This window comes from Doryrhamphus excisus, chromosome 23 (assembly GCF_030265055.1).
Source record: "Doryrhamphus excisus isolate RoL2022-K1 chromosome 23, RoL_Dexc_1.0, whole genome shotgun sequence".
Classification (NCBI taxonomy): domain Eukaryota; kingdom Metazoa; phylum Chordata; class Actinopteri; order Syngnathiformes; family Syngnathidae; genus Doryrhamphus; species Doryrhamphus excisus.
The window spans coordinates 9,307,307-9,324,554 of NC_080488.1; the positions used below are offsets into that span (position 1 = coordinate 9,307,307).

At 39.8% G+C, this 17,248-nt stretch overlaps 3 protein-coding genes across 7 annotated transcripts in view; 1 reads left to right on the forward strand and 2 right to left on the reverse strand.

Annotated features, from left to right (window-relative positions):
• pdlim7 (PDZ and LIM domain 7) overlaps positions 1 to 10,104 on the reverse strand; it is a 45,680-nt gene extending 35,576 nt beyond the window's left edge. Inside the window, exons 1-2 of one of the 2 annotated variants that reach the window (XM_058063409.1) lie at positions 8,152 to 10,104; positions 3,579 to 3,677 (exon numbers count right to left, since the gene is read on the reverse strand). In XM_058063409.1, the coding sequence (XP_057919392.1) occupies positions 3,579 to 3,674 (96 nt within the window). In that variant the 5' untranslated portion in view covers positions 3,675 to 3,677; positions 8,152 to 10,104. Of the gene's footprint in view, positions 1 to 3,578; positions 3,678 to 5,201; positions 6,071 to 8,151 lie in introns of those variants that run through there. The other variant, XM_058063410.1, reaches the window with a different exon arrangement.
• On the forward strand, positions 9,362 to 14,989 carry cltb (clathrin, light chain B). 4 transcript variants are annotated; one of them, XM_058063412.1, is made up of 7 exons: positions 9,362 to 9,489; positions 9,586 to 9,780; positions 10,336 to 10,385; positions 10,482 to 10,599; positions 10,694 to 10,805; positions 12,974 to 13,027; positions 13,230 to 14,989. In XM_058063412.1, the coding sequence occupies exons 2-7, from the start codon at positions 9,618 to 9,620 to the stop codon at positions 13,399 to 13,401; spliced, it is 669 nt and encodes a 222-aa protein (XP_057919395.1). In that variant the 5' UTR covers positions 9,362 to 9,489; positions 9,586 to 9,617; the 3' UTR covers positions 13,402 to 14,989. The 4 variants fall into 4 exon arrangements, with proteins under 4 accessions (XP_057919395.1, XP_057919396.1, XP_057919397.1 ...); XM_058063413.1 differs by having other exon boundaries at positions 9,364 to 9,489; positions 9,618 to 9,780; XM_058063414.1 differs by lacking the exon at positions 12,974 to 13,027 and adding an exon at positions 12,728 to 12,748 and having other exon boundaries at positions 9,366 to 9,780.
• higd2a (HIG1 hypoxia inducible domain family, member 2A) lies at positions 13,936 to 16,751 on the reverse strand. Its single transcript, XM_058063416.1, has 2 exons — positions 16,550 to 16,751; positions 13,936 to 15,984 (listed from the first exon to the last, which is right to left on the reverse strand). The coding sequence occupies exons 1-2, from the start codon at positions 16,737 to 16,739 to the stop codon at positions 15,818 to 15,820; spliced, it is 357 nt and encodes a 118-aa protein (XP_057919399.1). The 5' UTR covers positions 16,740 to 16,751; the 3' UTR covers positions 13,936 to 15,817.
• Between the last annotated feature and the right edge of the window lie 497 nt (positions 16,752 to 17,248).

Here is a 17,248-nt window from a genome sequence, read left to right on the forward strand (position 1 = left end):
CTTTGTGTACTATATTTGGTAATACAAATGTAAAGATTACTATAGGGGTGTTATTTCATGCCCAGATGGCTCTAATAAACAGGTTTTCTATGCCATAACTCCTACTTTGTGTACTATATTCGGTAATACAAATGTAAAGGTGACTATAGGGGTGTTATGTCATGCCCGGATGGCTCTAATAAACAGGTTTTCTATGCCATAACTCCTACTTTGTGTACTTTATTTGGTAATACAAATGTAAAGGTGACTATAGGGGTGTTATTTCATGCCCGGATGGCTCTAATAAACTGGTTTTCTATGCCATAACTCCTACTTTGTGTACTATATTCGGTAATACAAATGTAAAAGTGACTATAGGGGTGTTATTTCATGCCCGGATGGCTCTAATAAACATGTTTTCTATGCCATAACTCCTACTTTGTGTACTATATTCGGTAATACAAATGTAAAAGTGACTATAGGGGTGTTATTTCATGTCCGGATGGCTCTAATAAACAGGTTTTCTATGCCATAACTCCTACTTTGTGTACTATATTCGGTAATACAAATGTAAAAGTGACTATAGGGGTGTTATTTCATGCCCGGATGGCTCTAATAAACAGGTTTTCTATGCCATAACTCCTACTTTGTGTACTATATTCGGTAATACAAATGTAAAGGTGACTATAGGGGTGTTATTTCATGCCCGGATGGCTCTAATAAACAGGTTTTCTATGCCATAACTGCTACTTTGTGTACTATATTCGGTAATACAAATGTAAAGGTGACTATAGGGGTGTTATTTCATGCCCGGATGGCTCTAATAAACAGGTTTTCTATGCCATAACTCCTACTTTGTGTACTTTATTCGGTAATACAAATGTAAAGGTGACTATAGGGGTGTTATTTCATGCCCGGATGGCTCTAATAAACAGGTTTTCTATGCCATAACTCCTACTTTGTGTACTATATTCGGTAATACAAATGTAAAGGTGACTATAGGGGTGTTATTTCATGCCCGGATGGCTCTAATAAACAGGTTTTCTGTGCCATAACTCCTACTTTGTGTACTATATTTGGTAATACAAATGTAAAGGTGACTATAGGGGTGTTATTTCATGCCCGGATGGCTCTAATAAACAGGTTTTCTATGCCATAACTCCTACTTTGTGTAAATTTGTCGATATTCTGTAATTAGATGCAATTAGAATTTAGAGAATTATGAACTTGCAAACAGTTAACCTTGTAAAATTCTTGCTAGCTCTGATCTCAGCGACAAAGTATGATCGTGGGTGAGGGGGAGTCATCACATGGGTGAGGAAACGGAGTGTGGAAGACAGACATTAGACACAGAAATGAGGCGAAAAAGAGGCAAGAGGATTGCATTTTGGCAGCCACAAGGTGGATACAAGAAAAATCCCAGGAATGCTGAGAAAGCAAAGCTTCCCAGGCTCACAAACAAGTCGAGAGAGAGGGGGGGTCAGAAGAAAGAGGGTGCACACAGCATGGAAACCTACAGGTTTACCGCCGCAACTCTGAAATATACATGAAGCAACATGTCCTTATTTTTACCAGTCATTACCAGGCCATCAGCGTGACATACACAAAGAAACCTAATTATGAAGTGATGCAATAATGTATAATTGAGCAAAATAATACTAGAGTCATCACAAACAGCAACTAATTGCCATCTCACCTTTGCTGCAACAACAAAAAACACTTAAACCATTGATCTGTCAGGAGCTGTCGCTTCTTATCATTTTCAGCATTTTGCACAGGCTTTGGTTCCATCACTCCGCGTCTTCTTCAAAACATGTTATCTCTTTTAACTCGCTATCTGGCTTGAGATCAAATCGGCAAGCAGCCAGCAAAGAGACAGAGGGGTGAGACCACCCTCTGACTTGTGGCCATCATCGGTGACTGTGATTCACTGTCTACTTCTTAATGAGAAAGAGAAGAAGCAATGAGAGGAAACCATGTCGCAACTTTATAACTTCTGAGCCAGAGGGCACGGGTAAAAGAGATAATACCCACTGAACATCTCCAGGCCTGAAGGTAGAAGCACTAACATTTACACAACAGTGTGCTTCGCTTGTCTACACTCCAAAAATCCTCATTTAGGTGAAGAGAAATCATCAAATGCGCCATTTTACATTTATTTGGTGTGCGCTGGAGAGAAGAAACTATCTTGTCATGCGTCCAAAAGGAACATTGTGTTTCTGTTCGGGATGCCAACCAGTGAGCAGACGAGATAGGAGACATGTACCGACAAGGCCGACGATGTCACACCTCAATGGCATCCTACTTAGAAAATAGCACAACTAATAACAGTGCATCATGCGTGTTTTTCTTTTCCCTTATAACCACGTGACTTCCTGGCGACCACAAAGTAATTGGGAGTGAAAAGCGATGCGGCGGTGCACTTATAAGGCCTGGAAAGTGGTCGGCGCTTTTCCTCAATAGCAACGGGGTATTTTATAGGGTATTTGCACAGCCAGTCCCTAAAGGGAAGGTAAGAAACAAATGACGGCGTGTCCTTGTGACCATTGAACACAACATCAATGAATGGCGTTGCGAGACAGAAGCCTTACAAAAGGAAAGAAAATAACTTTTTGTGCTTGTACGTGGACAAAGCGGTTTGTCAAAGCGAATAAAAAGGAGAATAATCAGCTTTTGTCAATATAGTAGCTGACATATTGCCGAGCGGCTGGTGTTAACGAAGTAAACAAATGAAGTTTGTTGAAGTGATTGGTTCGGGTCAGGAGAGATGACATGTTGTAGTGGAGACACTGTGTAACGTCCTTCTGCATTGCATGCCACTATGTTGTTATACTATAACTGTATATACAGTAAACCTCGGATATATCGGATTCAATTGTTCCCACTGGTTTTGTCCGATATAAGCGAAATCCGTTATATGCGTATACCGGAAAATGTCCGTTTTACGCATATATCGGATTTATATCCGGTATATGCGTAAATCGGATTTTATCCGTTATAAAAAGGCACTTCCTTGACTATGTTTCCAATGTACCTGGACGCGCAGGCAACGCTGCAAATGACGTCGTATAGCGGCCTGTCACGATTCGGCGAATCGGAGCGCCACGATGCGGCCATCCGATATATATGCGAGGGAAATTTTATGGAAATGCATTGGAACGGGACTGGAGATTTTGTCCGAAATAGGCGAAATCCGTTATAAAAAATCTGATATATGCAATGAATTTTTATTGGAAATGCATTACAGAAAAATCGGTTCTTTTTTATCTGTCCGTTGTGAGCGAATTTCCGATATATCCGAGTCTGATATATCCGAGGTTTACTGTATCCGATTTCCGATTTACGCATATACCGGATATAAATCCGATATATGCGTAAAACGGACATTTTCCGGTATACGCATATAACGGATTTCGCTTATATCGGACAAAACCAGTGGGAACAATTGAATCCGATATATCCGAGGTTTACTGTACTAGGGTTGTGAGCAAGAAACCGACGTAACCAGATATCCGATTAATCCTATCGTTTGTGCAAATTGTATCAAATCGCTCTGTTTTAAAAAAATATGTCGAGTAAATACCGCCAAAAAGTCTTACCCTTGACACGGTGAGGGGCATGCTGAAGTCCTTGCCGCCCTGCAGCCTGAAGCCCCACGGCGCTGGGCCGCTGAGAGTTACAGAGTACACGTTCATAGCCTGTTGGAAAGACAAAGAAGCAGATATTCATTTTTTTTTGTATTGTATATTGTATTGTATATTGTACTTTGTAGTCTTTGGTTGTGTATGTTTTACTTCAGTGCATAGTATGTTCCAACTAAAATAATATCCCTTCCATCCATTTTTTATGCCGCTTATTCTCACTAGGGTCGGTTACTTAGGGTGAGAGGCGGGGTACACCCTGGACTGGTCGGCAGCCAATCACAGGGCACATAGAGACAAACAACCATTCACACTCACATTCATACTTTTAATATAACATGCAAGTTTTTGAAAATTAATTCATTCATTCATTTTCTACCGCTTACACCCTGGGGTACACCCTGGACTGGTTGCCAGCCAATCACAGGGCACATATAGACAAACAACCATTCACACTCACATTCATACTTATGGACAATTTGGAGTCGCTAATTAACCTAGCATGTTTTTTTTGGAATGTGGGAGGAAACCGGAGTACCCGGAGAAAACCCACGCATGCACGCTTTTATACTTATTATTATTAATATTATTTTTAAAAAATGGTACTCTTAACTTTCTCGAAGGGACGGCACGGTGGACAAGTGGTTAGTGCGCAGACCTCACAGCTAGGAGACCAGGGTTCGATTCCATCCTCGGCCATCTCTGTGTGGAGTTTGCATGTTCTCCCCGTGCATGCGTGGGTTTTCTCCGGGTACTCCGGTTTCCTCCCACATTCCAAAAACATGCTAGGTTAATTAGCGACTCCAAATTGTCCATAGGTATGAATGTGAGTGTGAATGGTTGTTTGTCTATATGTGCCCTGTGATTGGCTGGCCACCAGTCCAGGGTGTACCCCACCTAGCATGTTTTTGGAAATATTGCAATATTATTCTGGTAACATTATGACTTTAAATTAGTTTTTTCTCTTAATATTTTGACTTTAATGTTACCACAAATGTCGCCCAAACCACATTTTGGACACCACTGTCCTATATAACTATAATATTAATAATAATGATATTTGAATTGACATTGCGCAGGCTGCTAGTTGGCTATTCCTTGTACTACGAGCAGGTCAGCATTCATATATTGCATGTAATACTACATACCTGAGAAACTACTGCCATAAATCAATTTGATAACAAGAACAGCAGTGACATTTAACAATATGCTCCAATTTCAATATAAAGTGAAGCAGAGCCAAGACATTTGCTGAAAGATAACCCGTGTAATAATCCATGTAATCATGAAACACCGGCCCGCTTTCAAAATGAAACCTTCTTTTGACATTTTGAAATGGTATACACAATCTCTCCAGCTCTTATTAGAAAAGGACAGCGGTGTCAAAAGAAGCGGTCCCCCAACATTGGCTGACAAGCTACTAAATAACCGGGCAATTTTGAGAGCGCAACGTGAGACGTCGTGCTGCGACGTCATGTTATTTGCCGCAGGGGGGGGGGGGGTCACAGCTGGGCAACTAACCTAACCTCCGTACCTGTTCATTATCACATTACCTTTATTGGAAAACCGGGAAAAACTTACCTTGTCCGCAGAGGGCCCGGCCCGTAAGCCCAAACCTGGGAGAAAGCTAGGGAATCTGTAAGCTCAGGCAAAGCAAGCCGAGCCTCACTCTTGCTGGCAAGCCTCCCCCCCCCCCCTTAAACTTTGTAGCTGCTACTCACTCCACAGAGGCTATATAAGGAATGTAAAACTACACCAAACTATTTCAGCCCAACACCCACATGAGTCACAGAGACGAGGAGGGGAGGAGGCTTGATGTGGAGCGGGCGATGTCGACTGCCCCGATATTCTGACAAACGTCTGCAACGCTGGGAATAAACGGACTGTATGGTTTGGTTTTTTTTTTTTTTTTTGTGGAGAAGCAGAAGGCCCACAAGTGAAGAGAGGGCTCGGGAGTCTAACACATAAAGCACCGTGCAACCAAAGCGGCAATTAGAACACGACATCAAAACTTTAAAGCAACAGATGGACTCGTTCAGGAGGGGGAATAGAAGTGTGAACAAAAACCAAATCTGCTCATTGAACAGAAGTTGGTGGAGTTAACGACTGAACCAAAATAATACAAGGGGGTGGCGATTATTGTACACTACCTGGCAACAAAAATGAGATACTTTCCTTTGACACTGTCAGAAAGGTATTAATACTTTATTGTTGTAGTATAGTTTGCAATGAATGTGGAACTGCTTCTAATTTCGAATGGAAAAATACAACTAATGGTACCGCCATGTGTCACAATGTAAACAACTGTAAAGCTGACTTTTTATGGCACTATTTACAGCAAGGGTCTCAAACACGAGGCCCCTGCCATGATATGAAAGTTTAATGTTAGTACGGCCCGCGCAAGTTTGATATGGATGCTGTATGGTATCATGTACCCAGAAAAAATTATTATGTTTAATGTTCATGTTAAAGGTTAAATAACTGTTAATAGTTATCCTCCCTATCTATGTGGAAGTGGTAAGTTTTTGATATGGATGCTGTATGGTATCATGTACCCAGAAAAAATTATTACGTTTGATTAATGTTCATGTTAAAGGTTAAATAACTGTTAATAGTTATCCTCCCTATCCGTGTGGAAGTGGTAAGTTTTTGGCTATTTAAGTTTAAAGGAAATAACTTGAAGGCTACCGTTTAGGTCGCTAGCTGTCTAGTTTGCGAGTTAGCATGTGTCTCAAGACCCTGCAGTTGCGCAATATGTTGTAAATAAAAAAAGAGTATAAATGTGACTATAGTCGTGTTTTGTCATGTCTACAGGGCTCTAATAATGCTTTGTTATAACTATATGTGGTTTCTTAAATTTTTATTATTTGCCGTTTTATTATTATTATTATTATTATTATATTTATTTATTTATTACTGATTGATTGATTTTCTTTATTCTTGATTTGTTTATTTATTTTTCATCTTATTTTGTGTAGAAAAATAAAAAGTAAGATATTTGAGAACAGTGGAATGTTTTATCAGAGCTTTTCTTGTAGAAAATTGGAACCAAGGCGAAGTTTTTTTAATTTTTTTGTTTTTAATAAATGCGTTTTTTTTTGGGGGGGGGGGGGGTTTGGAAAACCTGATGCGGCCCAGTCTCACCCAGACCCGAGCTCCAGTGGCCCCCAAGTAAATTGAGTTTGAGACCCCTGATCTACAGGGACAAATAAGTGCTGCAAGCTACGAATCCAGCAGAGGCTGCTGTCTACCAAGTCAATTCAATCAACATTTTCCAGCAGGAAGATGCTTTGACAAGATGTTATTCGTTTTGTATGTACAACTACTGTACATGCGTGGGTTTTCTCCGGGTACTCCGGTTTCCTCCCACATTCCAAAAACATGCTAGGTTAATTAGCGACTCCAAATTGTCCATAGGTATGATGAAAGTGAATGAGTGTCCCCGCCTCTCGCCTGAAGTCAGCTGGGATAGGCTCAAGCATACCCATGCGACCCTAATGAGGATAACAGACATAGAAAATGCGTCCCCGTGGGGGGTCATGGGGAACTGTCAGGGGATGGGTGAGAGGCCTACTACCAACATGTACAAATTTATAGTACTCAACATGCAATTTGAGTCTTGATTATGCTTGTATGCTCTCCATTTTGGTTGACATGACTGAAAATAATTGAGAAGCACCGGCTTAGAGTATCAAAAATAAGCATTTCGCGGTGCATCCATTATTCAAGGTCTTTTGGGATTCCATCTTGGGGATCTAATGTATTGCTTTTCATAGCGGTACTAGAATATCACTGTTAATGTATGAGCCATAAAAAGAAAGTTACAGTCGGAGGGCTGTCGCTAAAAGTTTTGTAAACATATAATCCGATTTGCTCCTCGGTTTGTGACTGACAGTGTTGTCACTTGCCAACATTTGAGACTCTGGACACCAACATAATCCTTATTATATAATGCCGCTATATTACGCTTATACTATAGTTGCCTCAAAGTTGAGATTACTTTTTTGCAGTCTTTGGAGTGTGACTATTATGATTAGTGACACTTCTATTTAAGCTTTCTGGACCAGAAAGAATCATAACAATAACGTGGGAAGTGGAAGTGACTATTCTTTGAGCTGCTTTGATTTGAATGGTATTTTGCGTTGCGTGTACACTTGTGTTTAAAACGTGTTTTTTTTTTCTTTTAAATGAGTAGTTACTCACCTCAAAGACACAAATGAGGGTTTACTACTTGGGTAATTACGACAGTCATGTATTTTTGTTTTACCGAGTGCCAAAAAAACAATAAAGGGAACTTTTGAAGCTATATAACTTGCAAATTTATATAAAAGTACATGAAAAAATAGTAACCAGGCTGCGGTACACAAGGTTCAGTTCCTAAGTAAAAGTTAGTCGCTGCTAAAAGTTGCCGAGCAGCGAACCACAACCATCAACTTACACGTCTGACAGCAATGCGAACCATTACTGTTACAAAGTTGCTTTAAAGTAACACAAACACCGTAAAATACAAACACTTTAGTGACTATCTTACCTCGAGTTTCCGCCCGTGTTCAATACCAGGAGACTACCGGATAGCACCGTACAATACAGGCCAACTGTCGGACTTCCTTGAGGCGGATGTGTGGAAGCCACCGTGGAAGCGCCATTGGCACACCGAGACGTCACAGGTCACATGGCCCAATGCCGAGCCACATCTCCGGATGCGATGCCAACGGGAAGAGGCCCTGGCTCTGGTGGTCCACTTGTTATGGAACTCGGTGAATTAACAGAGTGATATCTATCAGTGATAGAGAGTGGACAAAATATGTACTTGTTAATAAGTATCTTATTAGGGACAGCAGTATTTGGTGTCAAGTGAATTAATTGTTGTTTTGCAAAACTCAAAGCTTGATGGTCGCTTCCTGTTTGGTGTCTCTCAGTGGCGAGGTAGCCTAGAATTGATGGTTGGCTGCCATCTTGGTCTCATGGTGTTGTCATGTGGGTGGCAAAATGACAAGGTCTGGTTAAATGCCGGCGGCACGGCAGTCTAGTGGTTAGCATGCAGACCTCACAGCTAGGAGACCAGGGTTCAATTCCACCCATGTTCTCCCCGTGCATGCGTGGGTTTTCTCCGGGTACTCCGGTTTTCCTCCCACATTCCAAAAAAAAACATGCTAGCTTAATTGGCCATTCCAAATTGTATGAATGTGAGTGTGAATGGTTGTTTGTCTATATGTGCCTTGTGATTGGCTGGACACCAGTCCAGGGTGTACCCCGCCTCTCACCCGAAGACAGCTGGGATAGGCTCCAGCACCCTCGCGACCGAGGTAGAAAATTAATGAATGAATGGTTAAATGCCATTGTTGGTCAGGTGTCGAACTCATGGCCCGGGTGCCAGAACTGGCCCGCCACATCATTTTATGTGGCCCACAAAATCCTGGAAATAGTGTACCTCACAAAAACACCTCATATTTTTACTGCAAGCTGATGAATTGTACTAAATAAATACTCGAATAGCTAGTTCTCACCTTGATGTATGGTTTGAAAGGAATTTTATCCATCAATTTGCTGCAAAAATATAATCAAAGCACTACTGTATTTAAATTAGATCTGTACTTACCTCATGGAGTATGTATTGTTATACTAAAGAAATAATATAATTTAAAAAAAGTATTGTGTAGTTTAAAACACACCCTTCTCGAGGTCATGCGCAATGAACATAGCAGCCAGCAGAGGGCGCCAAATAACAAGAAGTAATGGTACCCTTTGTTGACTGGCAGCTTCCATCGTCATTGATGAACCAAGTGAAATCATGAATCATCAGTGAAGTCGAAGCTAATATCAAAGGCCAATTTCAACATTTCAACGCTGCCCACGCCGGCATCGTTCTGTAACTAAACCTCTCATTCTACAATTTGTCCAATCGCTAAATCGTTACTCTATTATAACTAGGCTTTGTTTGCCCTGCTAACACACACACACTTAGCTTAGGAAAACTTGTAAACACTTTTGTGAAAGATGACTGACAACGGAGCACACTCGACGGAAGAGGATCCGGCCGCTGAGTTCCTGGCCCAGCAGGAGAATGAGATAGCGGGGATAGAGAACGACGCCGAAGACTTCGGGGAACTGGACGAGGAGGACGGCCAAGAGAACCCACCGCATCCGCCGAGCAACTACGGCAAGTTTGTGACAGCTGAGCTAACAAGCTACAAGCTAATGCTAACGTTAGCTTGTGTGGAAGTTTTCCACTTGCCGGTTCATTTAGCTAACAACCTATTTACTTATGTGTAACTGTAGTCCTGGCATACACATGATACTAATATATAAACTTATAATACATTAGCGTAATGAGTTAGCATTAGTATTAGTATTAATGCTCGCTGAACGGTTACTTTAGCGTGTGTGTTAGCTAGCTAAATGGCGAGCTAACTAATTAGCTAGCTAACTCAAACTGTGAGAAATCATCCACAATTATTTTCCAAACGTAATAAACACGTACAGCCAAAAGAATTACAACAATAGTTGTACCCACAACCCGGAAGTCGTGTCCTTTAACAGGCCAGACTACACCAACAGCCCAAACAGGTGCAGCAGCATTTTTTTGCATGACTTCTAACACAGTGCATCTTAGCAAACCATACCAGTTCACAAAAACTCACAGTTAAAGCAGTGTCAGTCGAAAATCTGAAATCATATTTTAACATATTTTGTTTTATTTTTGCGATAATGTTAGAGCTTTTTGCAGAGGAGCCGTCGGCCACAGTGAACGGGGATGTGTTTCAGGTGAGCAAAATGAAGAAAACCATTCATGTTTGAACATGTCGGACAAAGTTGACAGCTTTTCTAACAAAATAAGGATTTCTCTGTTCTTAAAAAAAGGAAGCCAACGGTCCCACAGACAACTACGCAGCTATCGCCCAAGTGGATATTCAAAGGCAAGAGCCAGACAGTCTTCGCAAGTGGAGGGAGGAGCAGAAAGAACGCCTGGAGGCTTTAGGTGAGCTGAGTCATTGTCCTCGTATATATAAGACATAACATCTCATCTGATTTGTGTATCAAGTAGTGAATGTGTTTTCCTGTCTACTGACAAGACTCGGCAGCCAAGGCAGCTGAGGCACAGTTGAGAGAGAAGGCCAAGAAGGAGCTGGAAGACTGGCATGTACACCAGAATGAGCAGATGGAGAAGAACAAGGCCAACAACAGGTTGGTTTCATGACATGTAGATGATAATAAAGGCTAAAAAAAATCCTAAACGTGTTTAGGATTGGGACACTTCGCTCCTAAAGTGTCTCTATACTTTTGTTTAAATAGTTATATAAATAGTAATAATATAAATAAATAATAATAATATAAATACTCTAATAATAATAATAATAATATAAATAGTAATATATTTGTTGTTTGTCGTCATGCTGCATGGTGCAGTCACCCCCCCCCCCAAAAAATACTGTAATTAATTTACAAAGCATGTTAGTGCTTACTGTACATATGTCGTTATTTATTATTGTAGTTAGGCCTGGAACTATAATCAATAAATCAATTAACCACACAAGAAATACAACAAAAATTGATAATTTTGCTGGTTTTGATAAATTGACATGTTAGCGTCTTTGTTGGCACCAGAGCGTACACAGAGTGCTGCAGGTGGGCGTAACAAGTAAACAAAAACGCAAACGGGTGATTCTCCAAAATATTGGGACACTTTGCTCCTAAAGGGAGTACGCAAGTGTCTCTATACTTTTGTTTAAATAGTTATATAAATAGTAATAATATAAATAAATAGTAATAATATAAATAGTATAATAATAATATAATCTCTCTCCATCTCTCTCTCCATCTCTCTCTCCATCCATCTCTCCATATCTCTCTCCATATCTCTCTCCATCTCTCTCTCCATCCATCTCTCCATCCATCTCTCCATCTCTCTCCATCCCTCTCTCCATCCCTCTCTCCATCCCTCTCTCCATCTCTCTCTCCATCCATCTCGCCATCTCTCTCTCCATCCATCTCTCCACCTCTCTCTCCATCCATCTCTCCATCTCTCTCCATCCATCTCTCCATCTATCCATCCATCTCTCTCTCATCCATCTCTCCATCTCTCTCCATCCATCTCTCCATCTCTCCACCTCTCTCTCTCCATCCATCTCTCTCATCTCTCTCTCCATTCATCTCTCCATCTATCCATCCATCTCTCTCTCATCCATCTCTCCATCTCTCTCTCTCCCCATCTCTCTCTCCATCTCTCTCTCCATCCATCTCTCCATCTCTCTCTCCATCTCTCTCTCCATCTCTCTCTCCATCCATCTCTCCATCTCTCTCTCCATCTCCATCCATCTCTCCATCTCTCCATATCTCTCCATCTCTCTCTCTCTCCATCCATCCATCCATCCATCCAAATAGTATTAATATTTGTTTGTAGTCGTGCTACATGGTGCAGTCGTCTCAATCCTTCCCAATCCTTCAATTTCGTGGATTAATTTTAGCATGTTAGTGCTTACTGTACATATGTCATTAATTATGATTGTAGTTAGGCCTGGAACTATAATCAATAAATCAATTAACCACACAAGAAATACAAAAAAAATTGTGGGCGTAACGAGTAAACAAAAACGCAAACGGGTGATTCTCCGAAATTATGTCTATTATGTCATATTATCATTACATTCATGAAAAAATGGTCTCCAAATAACGTTGCCAATAATATTACAATTTGTAGTCATGGTGCATGGTACTCTATCACCCCCCCCCCCCCCCCAAAAAAAAAATACTGTAATTAATTTTAGCATGTTAGTGCTTACTGTACATATGTCATTAATTATGATTGTAGTTAGGCCTGGAACTATAATCAATAAATCAATTAACCACACAAGAAATACAAAACAAATTGTGGGCGTAACGAGTAAACAAAAACGCAAATGGGTGATTCTCCGAAATGATGTCTATTATGTCATATTATCATTACATTCATGAAAAAATGGTCTCCAAATAACGTTGCCAATAATATTACAATTTGTAGTACAATTATCGTCTAGCAAAATGTGTTATCATATCGGTTTGTCACTTGCTACTCTTGAAGCTAGTCTCTGTGAAGCTAACCCGTTCCCTCCTTTCACACTTTCCGACAGACTCTACCCAAGTCTGACACGGTATCACTTTGCACTCGTGGCTCCGGTTTCCAACCACTTGTTGACTCTGTAAACACACTGACGGCATGTCTCTGTGCTAGCTTGCTAGCATTTCTTGCATTAATTCTCAGTTCCGTGTTGTTTACTCATGCTTTCTTGCCCCACGTTTGATTGCCTGTTGTGTGACACTGACGCTCTTCTTCTCTTCTTCTTTCCTCTGCTTACTTGGCCTTGGCTGCTTCCTAGGATTGCTGACAAGGCTTTCTACAAACAGCCCAACTCTGATCTTATAGGCTTTGTGTAGGTTTAGAACTCTTCTGCTTTTTAATGTTGGCACGCAGCAAACTGCAAATATTTCATATAAATAAGAGACGTACATACTTATGAATATTAAGTTACTAACCTTGTTTGAGAACCATATGCTTGTGAGTGTCGTGCATGTGATTTGACTGACATGGAAACTCTCCATTCTAATTTTGTGTTACCCCCCCCTCACCCACAGAGCATCCGAGGAGGTCCTCTTGGCCGAGAACGACGACGACAGTCCCGGCTCGGCGTGGGAGCGAGTAGCCCATCTGTGCGACTTCAACCCAAAAACCAACAAGCAGGCAAAGGACGTGTCTCGGATGCGCTCGGTCCTCATTTCGCTTAAACAGACCCCTCTCGTACGCTAGTCTAGAGGACTTAACTGCACACTAACTTTGCCTTTTTCACTTGTAACCACACCTCACAAGATACGTTTATAATCCCATTTTTCAGCAAAAAAAAAAGACTCCTTCTATATGTATATAGACACCATATATACACCCCGTAAATTCCGTACTGTAAGCCACTATGTTTTTCACAACCCTGTGGCTTAAACAACGATGCAGCTAACACAACTAGTTCCCGTGAAGTGGATGCTAACAGTCATACGCAGCAATTGTGTTTGGATCTGAAAAATCTTAAGTGGATTTAAGCAAGCGTAGAACCACTAAAGCTTCTGCAATTCTTAGAAGTCCAGCGAAAAAATGTGTCGGACACCGAGCGTAGGTAGGATTGCAAGGTTTATAGCGTGTCTTGCTACCCTTGTCTAGCTTATAGACAATGTAATTTGGTGGTTGGGCTCAAAGGTTCGTAAATAACCATCCCAATTTTCTTGATGCCTATTTTATGAAGGACTACTGCATTAATTTTATCATTACCGAAGAAAATATTGTTACTGTAAGTTAAACATTTGTTACCCTTTTTTTTTTTTTTTTTTGAATATTTAGGTCAATTTTTAATGCATGCCTATGTTTTGTCATTTTCCCCGTCATGACTTCCTGCTTGAGGACACTGCAGTGTAGATTGTAACCATGTATGCCTCTCGGTAAAATAGAACCACAAACATCCGCTGTAGCCTATAACCCTAAAAAAAACATCTTGGGGGAAAAAGTGAAGAGCTGTGACTTAATTTGTAAAAGTGAAATGAAGAAAAAAAATGGCCCACATCAAATAGTTTTGCTCCAGCGTTTGAATTTTAAATTTTCATTTCATTTCATCCATATTTTATAAGCCGCAATCAGCTCTGTGTCAATTTTCACATGTTGCCTATTTGGGAAATAATGAGGAAAGTGAATGTTAAAAGGGAATTGGTCAATTAATAATAATAATTAAAAAAAAACAACAGAATGGAAAGTGACCGCTTGTCCTGTCTTTGTTTGCTACTTGCTAGTTGACCAAAAGGCTACATTTTATTTGAAGCCGTTAGATTGACAACCATAAAGTTTATCATTAAACCAGGGGTCTCAAACATGCGGCCCGTGGGCCAAATGTGGCCCGCAGGACACTAGTTTGAGGCCCCCGCCTTGATATGAAAATTTAATGTTAGTGCAGCCCGTGCAAGTTTGATATGGATGCTGTATGGTATCATGTACCCAGAAAAAATTATTACGTTTGATTAATGTTCATGTTAAAGGTTAAATAACTGTTAATAGTTATCCTCCCTATCCGTGTGGAAGTGGTAAGTTTTTGATATGGATGCTGTATGGTATCATGTATCCAGAAAAAATTATTACGTTTGATTAATGTTCATGTTAAAGGTTAAATAACTGTTAATAGTTATCCTCCCTATCCGTGTGGAAGTGGTAAGTTTTTGATATGGATGCTGTATGGTATCATGTATCCAGAAAAAATTATTACGTTTGATTAATGTTCATGTTAAAGGTTAAATAACTGTTAATAGTTATCCTCCCTATCCGTGTGGAAGTGGTAAGTTTTTGATATGGATGCTGTATGGTATCATGTACCCAGAAAAAATTATTACGTTTGATTCATGTTCATGTTAAAGGTTAAATAACTGTTAATAGTTATCCTCCCTATCCGTGTGGAAGTGGTAAGTTTTTGGCTATTTAAGTTTAAAGGAAATAACTTGAAGGCTACCGTTTAGGTCGCTAGCTCTCTAGTTTGCGAGTTAGCATGTGTCTCAAGCCCCTGCAGTTGCGCAATATGTTGTAAATAAAAAGAGTATAAATGTGACTATAGTCGTGTTTTGTCATGTCTACAGGGCTCTAATAATGCTTTGTTCATTTTAATCTGAAAAAAAATAATTTGTCTACCCACCAACTATATGTGGTTTCTTAAGTTTTTATTATTTGCTGTTTTATTATTATTATATTTATTTATTACTGATTTGTTTATTTTTCATCTTATTTTGTGCAGAAAAATAAAAATTAAGATATTTGAGAACAGTGCAATGTTTTATCAGAGCTTTCATTGTAGAAAATCGGAACCAAAGCACTGAAAAAGTTTGTATATTTTTCTGTTTTTCATAAATGCGTTTTTTTTTTTTGAAAACCTGATGTTTCTTCAGTATACATAAATGTCTTTATTCAAGAAGGCCTACATTGTGTGGCTCAGCAAAGACACTTGTTTATCATCATCTTTCTGACATAATATTAATATAAGCCACACATTTTTTTTCCAAACAATAAATAAGGTACGCCTCATCATTATCTGGATAATATTGTACTGTATATACAGTATACATACAATACATTATTCAGGTCCTTCAAACAGTCTGCTTCCAAGTGGAGGACATCTGAGTTGCAAGTACTGCTGGCCTCTTTTTCACTGTTTGGGTTTGAAAGCCGTTGCAAAGACGCCGACAACAATGGCAACCACGGTGAACCCCTGGGCGAAGATTCGGCCCCTCATCAACATTTGGGACTGCCTGGTTTTGCCCTGATGGAATGCTCGAAGGCCAAACATGAGCGCTCCCGCTGTACCTAAACAACCTATGCAAACACACAGTCATGTATGAGATTATTCTGTTTGAAAATGACCATAAATGCTGAAAAATTGTGCTTTATTGTGGCCCATCATGCACCACCACAGATAAACATAACTAGCACAAAAAATGCATTTCAGAACTGTAATTATAATACAGTGAAACCATGATGTTTTTGCATAAGGTTATTATAGTACAGTACACCAAACATGATGCAATGCTGCCTTCTAGTGGAAGTAAGCAGCAGAGGCGAGAGCAATTTTAGCTAGTAATTGCTACCATCGAACAGTGCTGATATTCATTTAATTCTACATAAATTATTGTAAGTAAGTAGTGGTGCTTTTGTTGGTTAAAACTACACAAAAACATTGACAAATAGTCGACGCAGTGATACAATTAAAGTGTTAGTAGAGTTTCTTGAATGATAAAATACAATGACATAACGTTAGAGCTATGAGTTCTATACAGTACCAGCAATACGGAAGTTACATGGACTTTACAACATGTTAATAAAGTTATATTTGAATAAAAAATAGTATAAGTCGTTGCTGCATCCGGCTTGTGTAACTCACCTATAGGGACAAAAGGATTGTCCTTGGTTTTTCGAATAAACTTTTCTTTAAAGGTCTCATCTTTGATTTTAGGCAAAGGGGAGAAGCCTTCGATGACAGGCGGCTGTGAGAAGTCAAAGGGGACGGATCCAGAAGACGGTGATGTCGATGGTTGTTCTGCTAATGCTGCAGTTGCTGTGGTGGCCGCCATGTTTACCTTGCAATGAGAGCAACCTGACAAGCTCCCGTAAATTACACTTCCGGTGTGAGTTTCCTTCGGTCCTTCACAATAAAACTCTGGACCGCTTCTATGTGTAAACCAAGTGCCGGATTTCATTCTCAAATGAAATTTTTCAAAAAATCAAACTTTCTTTTCCCATAATTATGTAATATTTGAACTTTATGCTTCTAATATTGCATATTTTCCTAGTATTGCAACTTTGACATCAAATTGACTGTTTTTATGAAATTATATTGTTCCCTAAACCAAATATTTCCACTTCATGCTTGTAAAATTTACATTTTTTTTTTTTTTTTCATTTTTTAAAAATGTGCCAATAGTCCATAAACAGCCACAGGACCCACCTCATATTACATTTCTAACATTAAATTCTGATTATTATGAATTATACGTATTTATTCATATTTAGAGACTGCATGCCAGTCTTTGCGTTAATGAAAAATATATTCAGAAAATAGCACAAACATTGCAAAACGAGC